A 19140-nucleotide genomic window follows, 5' to 3' on the forward strand; every position below is an offset into this window, starting at 1 on the left:
ACAAAAAAAGGCGTCTTCTCATCCAACTACCATTTCTCTCAGACTGATGGATAGTCTTAGGCCTAGAAGCCAGGCCACTCGTAGAAAATCTAGCTCTAGCCACAATGTTACTCCTGCTCCACCACCCCAAGCCCAAATGCTTAAGATGGTGGAGTATCTTATCTCCCTTATCAGGGGCAGTCAGGCCACAACTTCTAAAAGGAAAACACATGCTTCTCCTGAACTAACGACAGAGCAGGATTCTGAGAAATCTGATTATTCATATTTTGAAGAGGAACAACAATCTCTGCTTATGAGGATTCAGATGCAGAGGAATCCATTCCTTTTGCCTCTGCACCAGAAGACCTTTCCTTTATGGAAACTCTTCACACCCTCAGGGAACATTTCCACTGGGAATCTCAGGACTTCCCTCAGTCTAAGTAAAGACTAAGAGAATTTCTATACCTGCCCCAACACAGACCCCTGGCCATCACCCCTATCTTAGAAGTGGTGGATGATGTTTCCCATGAATCCAGCTTGGCCCCTGACGCCCTCCCACTTGCTCCCAGTAAACCTGACAGGTATTACAGAGTACCGGATTCTCAGAAATACCTGTACAGAAATCCTGCTGCAGACCCAGAGGTCATTACACAGGGGCCTCCCACTTGCTCCCAGTAAACCTGACAGGTATTACAGAGTACCGGATTCTCAGAAATACCTGTACAGAAATCCTGCTGCAGACCCAGAGGTCATTACACAGGGACCTAAAGGAACTAAGGCTAGTTCTGCAAAGAATCCTACTTCTTCTGACAAGGATTCCAGAGCTCTGGACAGATGGAGTAAAAAAGTATACACCTCTGCAACTTTAGCTATCAGAGCACTCAGCTGTCAGTTCCATATGTTAAAATATCAATAACACATTTTGGAATTATTAAAGCAAAAGATTTCTACCTTTCCTGACTGTGCCAGTTTGAAAGAGTTAGCAGATTTACTGCACTCTACTTGTCAAGTGGCCAAACACTCATTACACTGTGGATATGGCACCCTAGAAGCCTCAAGCAGGGCAGCAGTGTCATGATCTGTCATTAAGAGACCTGCATGGTTGAAGAAACAACCTCTTCCTGATCATGTCAAGTCTAAATTAATTGATGCAGCCGTGGATAAGGACCACTTGTTTGGAGTAAAAGCAGAAAAGGTGCTTAAAAAGATGGACGACAAAGCAAAATCTATGCAGACAGTAAAAGATTTCTTTCTGGTTCAACCTCCTAGGTTCAGAAGGAATTTTCCCTCTAAGCACTGGTCCTTTCCTGCACCTAGAAGACAGGGGCAAGATAAGCCCTGCAGGGGCAGACCACCTAGGCCTCTATCCCAGGGACAGCAGAGAACCAAACAGTGGACCACTTCCGCATCAAAGGCAGGGATTTCTAAGCCATCCTTCCATGGCAAAATCTCTCAATGACTCCCCCCCCCCCCTCACCAAAATCTAGGAGGAAGGCTCTCCCACTGCAAAGAAAATTGGCTGTCTGTAACAAAGGACCAATGGGTTTTAAAGATCATTTTTCAGGGATACAAATTCTCTTTCAACGAACTCCCAATTCCAAGAGGGTACCCAGACGTACCACCATAACAGTGGGCAGAGGCATTGAAACAAGTCCAAACCCTCATATCCCAGGGAGCAGTAGAACCTGTTCCCGGAGATCAACCAGGCAAAGACTTTTATTCCAGACTGTTCCTTGTTCCCAGAAAAGAGGACACTTAACACCCCATCCTGGATCTGTCCATTCTGAACACCTCCCTGGTGGTCCCCAAATTCAAAATGCTAACTTTGCAGCAGCTGCTGCCTATGCTGACAAAAAATGCGTGGTTAGTGACCCTAGACCTAAAAGAGGCCTACCTCCACATCCACATAAGGTAATCCTGCAGGAAAGTCCTGTGCTTCAGAGCAGGCTCACAACACTTTCAGTTCTCTGGGCTTCCCTTTGGCTTAGCTACTTCTCCCAGGGTATTCACCAAATGCTTAGCCCTGGCCATAGCATTTTGCAGACAGAGAAATATACAGATTTACCCTTATCTGGACGTCTGCCTCATTCAGGTAGAGTGCAAAGAAAAGCTGCTCCAGGACTTCCTCTTTGTCAAAACCTTCCTAACTTCCTTAGGGTTCACCATCAGGGAGAAGAAATCAAAGCAAACACCCTCCAGGAGGATCATTTTCTTGGAAGCACTGCTGGACACAGCATCCCAAATGGTCTTCCTATCCTGGGAAGAGCAGAACTTCCTGCCTCTCAACTTTACCCAGCTGGCATCCAGAAGTCACCTCATGATGAGGCAGTTCCTGCAAGCCTTTGGGTACATTGCATCTTGCATCCTTCTAATTCCTCTGGCCAGGCTTCACATGAGAAAACTTCAGTGGTATCTAAAGAACCTTTGATGTCAGCACTCTCAGCCTCTGGAGACTGCTCTCTCTCTCTGATCCCCTGTATAAGGGCTGAGTTTCTCTGGTGGGCAGGGGCCTATACCAAGAACAAGGTTCTTCCCTTCATCCTCCGCCCTACCAGGCAGACCATCACCACGGCAACTCAGATATTGCTTGAGGCACTCACCTAGCAAGCAGGTGCACCCAAGGTCTTTGGGATGCCCAGGACCTTCCCTTACACGTCAACCAGAAGGAAATGATGCCAGTACAAAAAGCTCTGACATCCTTCCAACCCCATCTCAGGCCAGGGGTTCTCCTTATCAAAACAGACAACACCACAGTCTTACACTGTGTGCAGGATAGCCATGAACCTCTGGCTGGCAGCCTCCTCCATGAGATTACACCTAATAACCCAATACCTACCAGGAATCAACAACACCCTGGCAGACCACTTAAGCAGAAATGTACTGCACCCCCACGAATGGCAGCTCCACAGAAAAATCTTTTTGCAAGTCACTCTGGAGTGGGGAACTCCGGAGGGTGGATCTCTTTGCTTCGCACCTCAACCACCAGCTAAAAGAATTCTGCACCAGGGAGTATCACCACCTAATGTGGAAGGTGGATGCCTTGACCTTCCCCTGGAACTCCCTGTTTGTGTTCGCATTCCCTCTTCTGCCTCTTATTCCCCAGGTACTGATCAAGATGAGGGATGAGAGACCAAAGGCCATCCTGATTGCTCCAGATTGGCCCAGACAGCATTGGTACCCCTCACTGCACAGCCAGGCAGCTTCCCCTGATCTCAGACCTCTTGACTCAAGTGGGGGGGGGGATGTTGCACCCAGACTTACAGACTCTCAAAATGTCAGCATGGCTAATAGTCTAAAGGTAAACAAGAGACCCTTGTTAAGAAAACAGGTCCTAAACATCATCACAGAGGCCAGAAGGCCTAGCACCAGAAAATCTTATACAAGGAAATGGAAAAGATTCTGCTCCTGGAACCAGTCCAGAAGGGGCAGTTCCACACAACCCTCTGTCATTCTTATCCTGGACTATCTATTGGAGTTGCTCAATAGTGGCCTCTCCTTCTCTTCTATTAAAATCCACTCCTCAGCCATTTCAGCTCATTTCGATACAGACCAGCCCCTGTTCTCACATCCTTTGATTAAACAATTCTTCAGAGGGGCTTCTAATATCAGACTTCCCAGAAGGCCACCCACGCCAGCCTGGGACCTGAATTATGTTTTGGAAAAACTAACCTTACCACCCTTCGAACCTGCTGCTTCAGCAAAAGTAAAATACCTCTCCTGGAACACTGCTTTCCTACTAGCTATCACTTCAGCCAGAAGGGTTTCACAACTTCAGGCACTGATGGCCATTGAGCCCTTCATCATTTTCCATGCAGACAGGGTCTCCCTGTGGACTAACCCCTCCTTTATGCTCAAGGTGGTATCTAATGTGACTCTCAATCAAGCCATTCATCTACCCACCTTCTTCCCTAACCCTCAAAACAGGGGGGAAAGAATTCTGCACTCACAAGACGTGAATCGACAGCTTAGATACTACCACCATACTAAACCCTTCAGGAAAACAGACCAACGTCTTGTCAGCTTTGCCCCAGGGGCAGAGGGGAAGCCCATTTCCAAGCAAACCATTTCCAAATGGATATCACACTGTATCCATTTCTGCTACAGATTGCATGGGAAACCACCCCCTAAGTCTATTCATACCCATTCCACTAGGGCAGCCTCCACTTACACAGTATTCCTCAGAGGAGTTCCCACGAGGGACATCTTGGAAGCTGCCATCTGGACCTCTGTCCATACCTTTATAAAGCATTACCACCTGCCTCTTTTCTCTAAGGCTAGGGCAGGCTTTGCCTCTGCAGTTCTGCAGGGCTTGCTGCCTGGGTCTCTGACTAATCCTTCCACCCCCTCCCCCTTCCTCAGCTTTGGGAATCCTCCCACAGGTGATGACTGCAACAGTGAACCACGAAGAACATAGTACAGTTGTGTGCACTTACCATAAATGTAGATGTTCGGGTGTATTCACTGTTGCACTCCTTCCCCCTTATATCCTCTTTCCTTAGGGAGACATAAGCTACTTATGGTGGCTTTTAGCCACCAGGACCACTTTAACATATTTCCTGGGGCTTCTGACTGGTTAGGTCAAGAAAAACTGATGTAATGATGTCAGCTGCCTTGCTTTATAGCACTAACAACCTGACCTCAGTCAACAAGCGACAGCAGCCGACACAGAAAAACATTGACTCTGGTATTTGGGCCGCCCGAGGGCTACCACAGCAGGGATAACCGACAGGTGATGACTGCAACAGTGAAAACACTCTAACATCTACATTTATGGTAAGTGCACACAACTGTACTTTACTCCTGGATCACCCTGAAAAATCATCTACCCATTTTAATACATGTATGAAATAGATAAAAATATGGTTTCTTATGTTCGGCGTACTTGCATTTGAATTAATTGACACATTGTTTTGTAACAAATGGTATGTTGCTGTGAAACAATTACTTTATATTGAAATGTTTAGAGATATGTCACTGTTTGCTAAAATCAGAAAGTGAAGATGAAATTGCATTTGTGAGGTTACACCAGCACAAAATTGATGGTGCATTTGTTGGCCAAAATGAGTAAAATATTTTTGTAAATTATTAGTACCTTTTGATCAAGTTTTTTGTCTTTTCAGTGTGCAAGAGGGTAGATTACCGCATGGTTCAGAGTCCACAATCATCAGTCAAGGAACGTATAAAATCGGAATACGATGAGATCTTTCCAGATAAAATGCCCATCACAAGACATGATCTGCTTCAGATAAGTAGACAGTATAACTATATGGAATATGACAAGGATTTTGTTCACAGCATTAAGCAAACTAATGGATTGGAGACACCAGACAACTGTGCAGAATATAAAAACTGTTTCGATGTTTATGGTAATCTCATACCATTCCACTGTGACGAAAAACAAGAGGACAGTCTGGCAGCAATTCAACCAATGCACGCTGAGAATTCATATAAATGTACCATATGTGGCAAGTGTTTTGGGAAGAAGAGGAATCTTGCAAGACACAAAAAGATACATCTTCGAAATAAACCATATATGCATCCCACATATGATATGACATTAGAGCAGAACAGCATTTTAGTTGAACACCAAGCTGCCCACAGTGAAGAGAATCCCTGCAAGTGTGAAACGTGTAGTAGAAGAATTGAAGAGTCAGGTACCCTTGGGCAATATAAAATCCACACAACACTAAAACTGTTTAAATGTGCTAAATGTCCTAAAAGATTTTCACAGAGGAGCAGCATGTATCGCCACCAGAAAATCCACAGAAATGAGAAGTTGTGTAAAAGTACTACATGTGACACAGGTTTAATGCTAAAGTGTAACTTAGAGCAGGAAGAAGAGATCCATGTTGGTGATAAGCCCTATAAGTGTGCCATGTGTGATCAGACTTTTACACAGAAAGGCAGCATGATACGACATCTAAATATCCATACGGGTGCAAAACTGTATAAATGTGCCACGTGTGACAGAGGTTTCACAAGAAAGAGTAGCATGCTACGACATCAGAATACTCATGTTGGAGAGAAACCATTCAGATGTACAATATGTGACAAGAGCTTTCTGAAGAGAAGAAATCTTGTAAGGCATGTAAAGAGACACAACAGAATGAGGTTAGACAGTGAGAATATGCATGACGTGAATTCTGAACAGAAGAACGCTTTAGAAACACAAGAGAATATGAAAACTGAAAAAAATGTCAGTGAAAGTACGATGTGCGAGGAGAACTTTAGAGAAATTGACAGTTTTGGTGAATATAAGGAAATCAACAATAGTATGGAGCCAGATGCATTTGTTAACTATGCCATAGACTTTGGAAAAGAAAGTAATGAATCACAGCATCAAACACTTAGCAGTAAAGTGAGACCCTTTAGATGTGAAATATGTAGCATGGATTTTAAAAAGAGGCATAACCTCTTACAGCACGAACTAACGCACACAGGAGAGAAGCCGTATAAGTGTCCTGTCTGTGGTACAGATTTTGCACGGAAGAGCAGCATGGTGAGGCATCACAAAAGGCACATCGGAGAGAAGCTGTTTAAGTATTCGGTGTCTGAAAATAATTTCGCACAGAAAAGTAACAGTGTGATGCATCAAAATATGTACACTAAACAGAAACCTAATATATATTCCACACTCAAGAAAAGGCTGAGAAAAAGAGGTCTCTTCCCAGAGCATAAGAGCATCCCCACAGTAAAAAACACATATAAATGTGCCTCGTGTGACAAAAGTTTTGTGCAGAGGAGCAGCTTAATACGACATAAGAAAAGCCACACTAGTATAACATGTGATACAAGTTTTCAATCAAAAGATAATGACCCTCAGCATGAACCAGTACAGACAGAGGAGGCACCGCACAAGTGTGCCACATGTGACAAGAGTTTTATCCATAAGAGCAGCATGATACGACATCTGAACATCCATACCTGTGAGAAACTCTTTAAATGTCTAATGTGTGACAGGACATTTACAAGGAGGAGTAGTATGTTACGACATCAAAAAATCCACACTGGCGAGAAATCCTACACATGTGCCAATTACAACAGATTCAGACAGAAAAGTGGCCTCAGAATGCTTAAAAAAATTTATACAGGACTAAAGGCGTATAAATGTGCCACATGTGACAGGCGGTTCAGGCTCCACCATAACCTCCGGCAGCATGAAAAAATACACACTGAAAAATTGGGAATAGCACCCATTCCAAGCAAAGCATTAGAAACACCCCCTGAACAGTTGCAAAAAGTAAACCAGGAAGAAAGGCCATATAAATGTTCTATATGTGGCAGAAGTTTTAGACTGAAATGTAACCTCTGTCAGCATGAACGTCTACATACTGGGGAAAGGCCATATAAATGCACCCTGTGTGACAGGAGGTTTATGTTGAAGTTAAACCTTAGACAGCATGAAAGCATGCATACTGGCGAAAAGCCACATAAATGTGCCACTTGTCATAGGAGTTTTAGGCTAAAGCATAACCTTGTGCAGCATGAGCGAATACATAGTGGAGGCACAGGCATAGGGCCCATACCCATTACTCCACCTGAAGCACAAGCTGAACACCTGGAAAAAGGACAAATGGAAGAAAAGCCATATAAGTGTACCTTATGTGGAAGAGGTTTTAGGCTGAAGTGTAATTTAATGCAGCATGAACAAATTCATACTGGAGTGAAGCCGTACAAGTGTACCACATGTGACAGGAGGTTTAGGCTGAAGCACAACCTTATACAGCATGAACGAATACATACTTGCAACTCAGAAACGGGGTCCGTTTCTTCTTTGGTATTAAAAAGCACACCTGAAAAACAGGAAAAAGTGAGCTTGATAGAAGATCCACAGTCCTTTCCATATGACAATAGCTTTAAGCTGCAGAATAATCTTGGACAGCTTGAGGAAATGTATACTGGAGAATTGGGAAAAGACTCCATTTCAGTTGATGCATTAGAAACATCCCCTACAAAAGTGGGTACAGAAGGTCTGGTAGAAAAGCCATATAAATGCACCACTTGTGACAGGAGATTTAGGCTGAAGCATAACCTCATGCAACATGAGCGTGTACATACTGGTAACTCAGAAATGGGGTCCAGTCCTACCACAGAATTAGAGAACACCCCTGAAAATGTGAACCTGGAAGAAATGGCATACAAGTGTTACAAATGTGACAAGTGGTTTAGGCTGATGCATGACCTCATTCAGCATGAGCAAGAACATACTGCTGATGTGCAAACAAGGTTGTTTCCTATTATGGTAGTAGAAGAAAACTCTGAACAGCTGGAAGATGTAAATCTGGAAGAAAATCTGTACAACCGCACCATCTGTGACACTGGGTTTAGGATGATGTGTGACCTCACCCAACATCAACAAATACGCACCTCAAAGTTTGAAATGGTGTCCATTCCTACCAGGGCATTAGAAATTAACCCTGAGAAACAGCTTCCTGAACAGACGGAAAACCTTGAGCTGAACTATAATCTCAGTCAGTACCAACAAATGTATAGCACAAACTCTGAATTGAGATGTAGTTCTATCCCGGCATTAGAAACTAATGCTGAAGAACCAGGAAATGTAGCATTGAAAAAAAAGCCATATAAATGCTCCATATGTGATAGAAGTTTTACTCTGAAATGTAACCTCTGCCAACATGAACGATTACACACGGGAGAAAGGCCTTACAAGTGCACAATTTGTGACAGGAAATTTATGTTGAAGTTAAATCTTAGACAGCATGAAAGAATACATACGGGCGAAAAGCCGTACAAGTGTACCACGTGTGACAGGAGGTTTAGACTGAAGCATAACCTTATTCAACATGAACGAATACATACTGGCAAAACAGAAATGGGGTCTAATCCTGCTGTGGTTTTGGAAAACACCCCAGAAAAACTGGAAAATGTCAGCCCGATGGAAAAGCGATATAATTGCAACACATTTGACATGAGTTTTGTGCTGAAGAGTGACCTTATGCAGCAAGAGCAAACACATATTAGAAATGCAGAAATGGGTCAATTGCCTGACATGGCATTAGAAATACCCCCTTTACAAGTGGAAAAAGGAAACCTTGGAGAAAAGCCATACAAGTGCAGTATATGTGACCGAGGTTTTAAAATGAAATGTAATCTTAGCCAACATCAGCGAATACACACTGCAAAATTGGAAAAGGTATCCATAAGTACATCTGCAGAAAATGACCCTGAGGAATTAGAAAAAATGCTTCAGTTAGAAAAACCTTATAAATGCAGCATATGTGGCAGACGCTTTAGGCTAAAGTGTAACCTTATCTTACATGAACGTCTACATACAGGGGAACGGCCCTTTAAATGCAACATATGCGACAGGAGGTTTATGCTGAAGTTAAATCTGAGACAGCATGAAAGAATGCATATGGGAGAAAAGCCACATAGATGTTCCACATGTCATAGGAGTTTTTGGCTGAAGTGTAACCTCAGGCAGCATGAGCAGATGCATACTAGTGAATCTCAAATAACGTCCTCACCTGCCACAGCTTCACAAAAAACTCTTGAACTGCTGGAAAAGCAAAATACAGCAGAAAAGCCTTATAAATGTGATACTTGTGACCGGAGGTTTAGGTTAAAGCATAACCTTAAACAGCATGAACGAATACATACGGAAGGCTCAGGAAGGAGATCCATTCAAGCCACTGCATCAGCAGTACCCCATAAACAAGTGGAAACAGAAAATCTGGAAGAAAAGCCATATACATGCAACATATGTGACAGACGTTTCAAGATGAAGTGTAATCTCAGCCAACATGAACAAATGCATACTGAAGAAAAACCACATAAATGTGCCACATGTGATAGGAGGTTTAGGTTAAAGCATAACCTCATACAACATGAGAGAATTCATGGTGGTGTTTCAGCAAGACTGCTTAATACAGTAGCATTAGAAAACACGTCTGAAAAAGCAGAAAAACTAAACTCGGAAATTATGTCTATTTCTACAATGACGGTAGAAAACACACCTGAAAAAATGAAACAAGTAAAATCAGAAATAGAGTCTATTTCAATAATGGCATTAGAAAACACCCCTGAAAAAACTGAAGAAGTGAAATCAGAAATGGTACCTGTTTCTATAGTAGAATTTCAAAACATACCTGTAAAACTGGAAAAAGAGGACATTGTAGAAAACTCATATGAATGCACCACACATGATGGGAGTTTGACGCTACAGCCTAACTTTATGCAGCATGAGCAAACACAACTTGGTGATTTACACATGGCGTCTATGTACACAATGACAACGGAAAACACCCCTGAGAAATTGGAAAAGTTGAACCTGGAAGAAAGGCCATATAAATGCTCCACATGTGACAGGAGGTTTAGGATGAAGCATAACCTCACACAGCATGAACGAATACATAGTGGCAACTTGGCTAAATATTCAGAGAAGTTAATGAATGACTCAGAAATTGGATCCATTACAGCCATGGAATTAGAAAACATACCTGTGAAATTGGAAGAGTCAAACCTAGTAGAAAAGATATATGAATACAGCACATGTGACAGAAGTTTTGAGCTGAATTATAATATTATACAGCATGAGCGAATACATACTTCAGATGCCATGGCATTAGAAATATCCGCTGAGAAAGTAGAAGAAGTAAACCCTGGAGAAAAGCCATACAAGTGCAATATATGTGACCGGAGTTTTAGGATGAAGTGTAACCTTAGCCAACATCAGCGAATACACACTAAGGACTTGGAAATGGGATCAATTCCTACTACACCCTTGGAAAAAAATGCTGAGAAATTAGAAAAAGTAGCCTCGGTGAAAAAGCAGTATAAATGCAGCATATGTGGCAGGCGTTTTAGGCTGAAATGTAACCTTGTCTTACATGAACGTTTACATACTGGAGAAAGGCCTTTTCAATGTAGCCTGTGTGACAGGAGGTTCATGCTAAAATTAAATCTTAGACAGCATGAAAGAATGCATTCAGGAGAAAAGCCTTATAAATGTGCTGTGTGTCATAGGTGTTTTTGGTTAAAGTGCAACCTCCGGCAGCATGAGCAGATACATAGTGTTGATTCTCAAGTGACATCTACACCTGCCAAAGATGTACACAAAACTCCTGAACAGCTGGAAAAAGAAAACATGGTAGAAAAGCCTTATAAATGTGGCACTTGTGACCGGAGGTTTAGGTTGAAGCATAACCTTAAACAGCATGAACGAATACATACTGAAGGCTCAGGAAGTGGATCAGTTCATACCGCTGCATTAGCTGCACCCCATAAACAAGTGGAAACAGAAAATGTAGAAGAAAAGCCATATAAATGCACCATATGTGACAGACGTTTTAGGATGAGGGGTAATCTCAGCCAGCATGTACAAATGCATACTGATATAAAACCTTATAAGTGTGCCACATGCAATAGGAGGTTTAGGTTAAAGCATAACCTCATACAACATGAGAGAATTCATAGTGGTATTTCAAAAGTACTGCCTTTTTCTATAATGGCATTAGAAAGCAACCCTGAAAAAATGGAAAGAGCTAACTCAGAAATGATTTCTCTTTCCACAATGGCATTAGAAAGCACCCCACCAAAAAGTGAAGTAAACTCAAAAATGGTATACATGTCTAAAGAGGCATTCAAAAATGTCCCTGAAAAAATGGAAAAATTGAACTCTGAAATGGTGTCTTTTTGTACTATGACATTAGAAAACAACATTGAAAGCACCCCATTAAAAAGTGAAGTAAACTCAGAAATGGTATACATGTCTAAAGAGTCATTCAAAGATACCTCTGAAAAAATGGAAAAATTGAACTCAGAAATGGTGTCTGTTTGTACAATGACATTAAAAAACAACATTGAAAGCACCCCACTAAAAAGTGAAGTAAACTCAGAAATGGTATACATGTCTAAAGAAGCATTCGAAAATACCTCCGAAAAAATGGAAAAATTGAACTCGGAAATGGTGTCTGTGTGTTCAATGACATTAAAAAACAACATTGAAAAGCAGAAAGAAATGATCCTGGTAGAAAAGCCATATAAATGTAGCACATGTGACAGGAGGTTTAGGCTGAAACATAATCTCCTGCAACATGAGAGAGTACACCCAGGAAAACTGGAAAAAAACCTGGTAGAAAAGCTGTATAAATGCACTACATGTGACAGAAGGTTTAGACTGATGCATAACCTCATGCAGCATGTACGAGTACATAATAATGGCTCAGAAATGGCATCAGTCCCTGGTGTGGCATTAGAAAAAACTCCCAAGAAAATGGAAAATGTGAGCCTGTTAGAAAAACCGTATAAATCCAGCAGATGTGCCAGAGGTTTTGATGTACAGTATAACCTTTTACAGCATGAGAAAACACATACTATAGACACAGGATTGGAGCAGCTTCTTCCTATGGCTTTTGAAATTCTCCCTGGGCAAGTAGAAAAAGTAAATGTGGGAGACAACCCATTGATGTATAATTTTGTAGAGCATGAGCAAACACATATAGGAGACATTGGACTAGGGCAGCTTCCCATCATGCCATTGGAAATACCCCCTGAGCAAGGGAAGGAAAGAAGCCTGGGAGAAAGGCCGTACAAGTGTACCATATGTGACCGGGATTTTAAGATGAAATGTAATCTTAGCCAGCATCAGCGAATACATAATGCACACTTGGAAACGAGGGTCATTCCTACCTTGCATTTAGGGGGAAAAAATGATCAACAAGAAAATGCAGTTCTAGCAGAAAAACCATATAAATGCAGCATATGTGGTAGACACTTTAGACTGAAATGTAATCTTATTTTGCATGAACGTTTACATAGTGGAGAAAGGCCCTTTAAATGCTCATTATGTGATAAGAGGTTTATGTTAAAACTGAATCTCAGACAGCATGAAAGAATGCATTCAGGAGAAAAGCCACATAAATGTTCCACTTGTCATAGAAGTTTCTGGCTAAAGTGCAAACTCAGGCAGCACGAGCAGAAACATAGTGCATCTGTAGGTAGCACAGAATCCGAAAAAACATCTGAACAATTGGAAGAAACAAACTTGTTAGAAAAGCCACACAAATGTATCATATGCAATAGGAGATTTAGGCTGAAGCATAACCTCCGGCAACATGAGAAGATACATACAGTGGGGTCTTCTCCTACTATATCGTTAGAAACATCCCCAGAACAGGTAGAAAAAGTAAACTTTGAAGAAAGGCCACATAAATGTAGCTCATGTGACAGACGTTTTAGGTTGAAATGTAACCTTAGCCAACATGAACGAATACATACTGAAGAAAAGCCTTATAAATGTTTTACCTGTGGTAAGAGTTTTAGGCTGAAACATAATCTTTTGCAACATGAAAGTATACATGTTGGACACTTAGAAAAGGGTTCCATTCCTGCCATGACTTTAGAAAGTAGCTCTGAACAAGCGAAAAAAGTAAACCTGGGAGAAAAGCCGCATAAGTGCACCATATGTGGGAGAGGTTTTAGGATGAAATGTAACCTCACCCAACATGAACAAGTACACACTGAACTTAAGCCGTATAAATGTACAAAATGTGACAGAAAGTTTAGACTGCAGCATAACCTTAGGCAACATGAGCAAATACACACTGAAAACTTGGGAATTCCTGTCATATCATTGGAAACACCACCTGAACAAATGAAAGAAGAAAGCCAGATAGGAATGCCTTATAAATGCACCAAATGTGGCAGGAGTTTTGAGTTGAAACATAACCTTGAGGATCATGAACAGATGCATGCCGATGAATCAGGAATAGAGCCCATTTCTCCCATGGCATTGGAAAACCACCCTAAACAACTTGAAAAAGTAAATATGCCAGAAAAAATATATAAATGCGCCACATGTGATAGGAAGTTTAGGCTTAAGCATAACCTCATTCAGCATGAGCGAATACATACAGGTAAATCACAAATGGGGCCCATTCCTGCCACAGTATTAGAAACAGCCCCTGAACAACAATCGGAAGGAAAGCTGAGAGGAACGCCATACAAGTGTGCTACTTGTGGCAAGAGGTTTAGAATGAAACATAACCTTTGGCAACATGAAAAGACACATACTGGAGGTTCAGAAATAGGTTATGTTCCTTCAGTGACATTAGAAAAAAATGTTGAACATTTAGAAGACTGTAATACAGGAGAAATTCCATATAAATGTGCCACATGTGGTAAAGCTTTTGAAAAAAGGAGGAACCTTGTAAGACATGAAAAGTTGCATGAAAGGAAAAACAGTGTCCATGTGGCAGACAGCTCTTATAGCTGCATCACATGTAACAAAACGTTTAGACACAGATTTGCCCTCCTAGAGCATAAAAAAATCCATACAAGACTAAAACTATATAAATGTGTTGCATGTGAGAAAACTTTCAGACAGAAGAGCAGTTTGGCACGGCATCAGAAAATACACACTGGTGAAGAACCTTTTAAGTGTTCTGTGTGTGCCATGAGTTTCAGACTAAAGTTTAATCTTCGACAGCACGAACAGATACACACTGGGGAGAAACTGTATCAGTGTTCTACATGTGAAAAGAGCTTTATACAGAAGAGCAGCATGATTCGACATCAGAAAATCCACACTGGAGTCGAGTATGTTGACTGCCCCATATGTGAAAAAAGTTTTAGTCAGAAGAGTAGTATGGTCCGTCATAAGAAAGTCCATGCTGAAGAGAAATCCTGTGTGCATAACTTGAATGTCAAGATAATTAAACAGAAACCTGATATGGGACAGTTTAAGACGTTCTGCACAGCAGCAAATCCATATAAATGCAACATATGCGGCAAGAGTTTTAAACTAAAGCATCACCTGCGACAACATGAGGACATGCATGTTGGGGAAAAGAGAAATAAATGTGCCACTTGTGGAAAGAGTTTTCGATTAATGCATCACCTTCGACAACATGAACAAATGCATGTTGGAATGAAACGTTATAAATGTGCCACATGTGACAAGAGATTCAGAATGAAGCACCACCTGAGACAACATGAGAAGATACACATTGGAGTAAAACTGTATAAATGTGCCACTTGTGAAAAGAGTTTTGGAAAGAGGAGGAACCTTGTAAGGCACCAGAAGATACACAGGGTAAAAGCACATAAGTCTCCCACGTCTGTCATGAGTTTCACTGAGGACAGCATTTTGGTACAATCACGAAACAATTGCAGTGCTAATAATCATTTGAAAGAATTAAGCTGTAGTATGAAACCCTGTGAAAGTGACATATGTAGTGACTTAGTTACTGTGGATGATGACCTCAAAGCCCACAAAAGTGTAAACACAGAAGGGAAGCAATTTAAATGTGAAACATGTGGCAAATGTTTTAGACTGAAATGCCTAATGACACGACATCAGAGAATCCACACTGCTGAGAAAATCTATAAATGTGCCTCTTGTAATATGAGCTTTAAACTAAAGCATAATCTCAGACAGCATGAACAAATACATATGATACAGAAGCGGCATAAATGTGACTCATGCTTTAAGAGTTTTACACGTAAAAGCAGCCTGGTACGACACCAGAAGTCTCACTCAGAAGAGAACGGTCTACAGACAGCTGAAATAACATTAACTTTGTGAATGGTAATGTATGCTCCATTATTTGGAAAAATTAAACGAAATGAAAGTTTAAAAAGTTAGCAGCTCAGAAGTTCTGAAAGGCAATACATGGTGATGGAATTGATTTGGTTATGGTGCAAAAGGTACAAGGTGGAGCCCCAGTCTCAAAAAAGATTGAGTCTTTTTAACAAAGTAGGTAAGTAGCCAGCAAATGCAGCATGAATTTGGTGAAACTATAACTAAGATGTTTAATAAAATGAGAACCAGAAAATCTGTCTATGAAAGCACACGAAAAAAACTAAGTGAACGCTGAGGAAAAGCAGAAAGTACCAAACGGAAAGGAAACGGTCAAGACAAAACAATATGATGGGGAATGTGGTGTTAATGAAAGTGCAAAACTATACTTGAAAGGCTGTAAAATGTTCAGATGACGCATATTGGTAGAAGATTAATAAAATGAGCAAATATAGTTTGTAAAACCTTGTAAGAGATCAGTAGACTTCACTACTGTGCAGGCAGGATAATAGCAGATGGAGCACTGCAAGATCAAAGTAAGTCAGCATACAGCATACCACCAAGGAAACCATGGCTGGGGAGACGGTAAAGGAATTTGGAAAATAAGCATTGCTGGAGGTTGCAAATTGAAGTTGATCAGTGAAACAATTACTGCAAACTTAGATGTACTAAATAAAAGAAGTGTTGAAGTAAAGTAAGATTTAGTTTACAGTCTCAAACTTTCCATGTCTTGGTAGGTTGAAAATTCTGAAGACGTTTTGAAAAGTAAAGTAAAAAAACACAAAAGGTAATTTATAGATGGTAATATGAAGTTCTGAAAAAGGCAGAGAGAGGAGCAGTAATACCTCACCCCAGAAACAATGGGAAGTTCAGAGGTTTAGAAAAATATGTTATTCTGTTGATCATAGTGAAGTATAATACAGTGCTTAAAATAATAAAGTCACAAAAGCGCTAGTATAATGCATGTGAAATGGAGGATACTGATCAATTAGTACACAGCAATAAAATTAAGAAAGATTCTTAAGTGGAAAAACTCAGCTTCCAGATGGCTACAGTTTATGGCTAAAAACATGACCGCCTTTACACCATGACCCAGCCTTGCATTAAAAAAATGTGCACATCTCAAGTTTCATCAGCTCTGATAAAAATGCTGCTAAACTGTATACCCACAAAACTGTTCAAGATGTGTCATCTAGTGACTCCTCATAGCAACGTATCTTATTACTTGAACAGATGCAGATGCTGTTACCAGTTAAAAAAACAAGCTCCCTAATTACATCAGGTGAACGGTTATAAAAAAAAAAAAGGCACAAAGGTACTACCATTGCTTGATGCTAAACATGGCCCCGGTGGACAGTTGTGTGTGCGTGTGCATACACAGGCAAGCATGTGTATGTGTAGAAAAATTTTGAAGCAGAATGAGGACAGAAGAAAAAAATATTGAGTTAACATCCTAAACTCCTAGATTGCTGAACATTCATAGGTAGTTCAGAGTTCACACATTTCTAAAAAAAAACTATCATCACCATATAAGAATATCAATTCACTACATGAGGTGAATGGTCATACCATCATTCGAGATAAAAAGACACATAGGATATTCTCTGCAGGGTTACAAAAAGTCAGTAATTTACTGTATCCTCAATGCATTGACAGGTATGCACAGCAGCCCAAATGGAGAGGGTAAATGCTAGAAAACAAACCATACTGAAGTGATAAACTCTAGCAAATGTAAATTAATCCTTTTCCAGATGGCATTCTGATAACATGTGGGCTTAGCAAAAGTAATATTAACAGGAGCATGGAAGCACTGATTCATCAAAAGGCACTATAGTCAATAGAAAGCAGATATTTCCATTCTCAAGAGTATTAAGATGGTACAGGAACCTGTATTTACCAGCGAAGCTGTGACCTAGAAATGGATTAAGAGAGATAAATTATTCTGTAAGATGAGTGGCTGATGCAGCATAAAGCAAAGTTTTACTTTTTCATTGAGGTGCTTTTTGAAATGTGTACTGAAATTGTAAGACAGGTGTAAGTTCTGTAACACAGAACCATTTTGGACATTTCTGTAACTGTGGAATTACATTGATGAAGCATTGCTAATTGAAAGACACAGAAATAAAATTCCATTGGAAACTGCAGACTTAATGTACATGAAACATGGAAATGTATATTGCACGGAGTTACTGATGATGAATTATTGATGCCATAAGGGATCACCCTGTGCCAATTGCCTAAAAGTAGAAGCAAGAACAATTGATGTTAGTTGAAAAGTAAAGTACAAAATACTATCTCTTGTTCATGCATTAGTCAGAATACCTATCCCATTTGCTACAGTATTGTACATATTGAGAAGTAGATTCCCAAATTCTCAGGTATATAAACTGAAATTGGTTATGTGGAACAAAGAAACAAAATAGTTTAATTACTGGGACAGCTGGGTAATGAAATATTTTCAAACATACTTTGGTATATTACCACTTCTTGTGACCCAAAACAAGTTATAAGGGATTATCAGGGTGCATTTTGATTGTTACAAATATCAAGCTCAAGAAACTTTTCATTTTTTTTAATTTTAGTTTTAGGCACCTGGACAAGCATGAACTTCCACAAGTTCATAAATAAGCTGCTTATATTGGCTATCATAAACGCACTAAAGAAGGAGAGAGTTTGGTATATGTTTTGAGTTGAGGATGGCACAATTAGAAAACAAAAAATAAGAAATAGTACTGCTGTCGTGAACTTCAGTTTGTGCAATCACTCAAGAATGTTTTATTTTTCCAACACAGCATGATGGATCCCCATATTTTTACAGAATATTTGAGTACGAGTTAGAGGTTTGCAGACAAGAGGTAACACTCGCATAAGATTATGTGATACCAAGAACATAAGAAATGAGATTGTAGTTAACGGAATTGAACAATGGCAGCCTTAGTTGTTCTATTCATTCTCATTACACCACATTGTTCTGCATACAGAGAGCCAAGATGTTACCACATCCTACATACTGAGCATAAAAGATTTAAAAACAAAATATCCTTCTCGTTCAGTAGTCTTTGGAACAAGTGGGCTAATGCACAATTTCTAATCACTCCTAAATGCATTTACCAGTACCAGCCCATATTGCTAACAAAAAGGGGCCGTTATGGTTGTATTATAAAAGTCAGAGTGAGCCCTTTTGCTTAACATTGTACTAAATCAGCAATGATTTTGTACAAAAATAATCATAATAACGAAAAAAACATGACTTAAGAACAGGGCCCTTTTTCATAGGGTCACTAAATTCATTAAATATTAGGAAGAACATAATTGAGAAGGATAGAATGTGTGCGGGGAGAGGCAGGTTAATTTTCAAGCTTTGTCATTTACCTTTATGTGGTTGATGCTTTCTCTCTAAAAACTGGTAAGACAACTCCAGTAGTCTAAACAATAGAAGTGTAAAACAGATGTTTGCACCTGAAAATGCTAATGTGATCAGCATTGTGCTGTGCACTAGTAGGCAAAGCTTGTGGAAATTAGCAGATTTATCACCTCCATTGCTCATGGCAGACCATGACTACAAAAGTCCTATTAGAATGGAAAGTAATATGCCTTGGAGAGTAAACATTTAACTAAAT

General features: G+C 40.3%; 1 protein-coding gene across 1 annotated transcript in view; it reads left to right on the forward strand.

Annotated features, from left to right (window-relative positions):
* Nucleotides 1-17664, forward strand: part of LOC122796846 — a 282354-nt gene extending 264690 nt beyond the window's left edge. Inside the window, exon 4 of the mRNA XM_044065590.1 lies at nt 5100-17664. Within this exon, the coding sequence (XP_043921525.1) occupies nt 5100-15526 (10427 nt within the window). The 3' untranslated portion in view covers nt 15527-17664. The remainder of the gene's footprint in view (nt 1-5099) is intronic.
* The last annotated feature ends 1476 nt before the right edge of the window (nt 17665-19140 follow it).

This window comes from Protopterus annectens, chromosome 3.part0 (genome assembly GCF_019279795.1).
Source record: "Protopterus annectens isolate FY-2018-M chromosome 3.part0, PAN1.0, whole genome shotgun sequence".
NCBI lineage: Eukaryota > Metazoa > Chordata > Ceratodontiformes > Protopteridae > Protopterus > Protopterus annectens.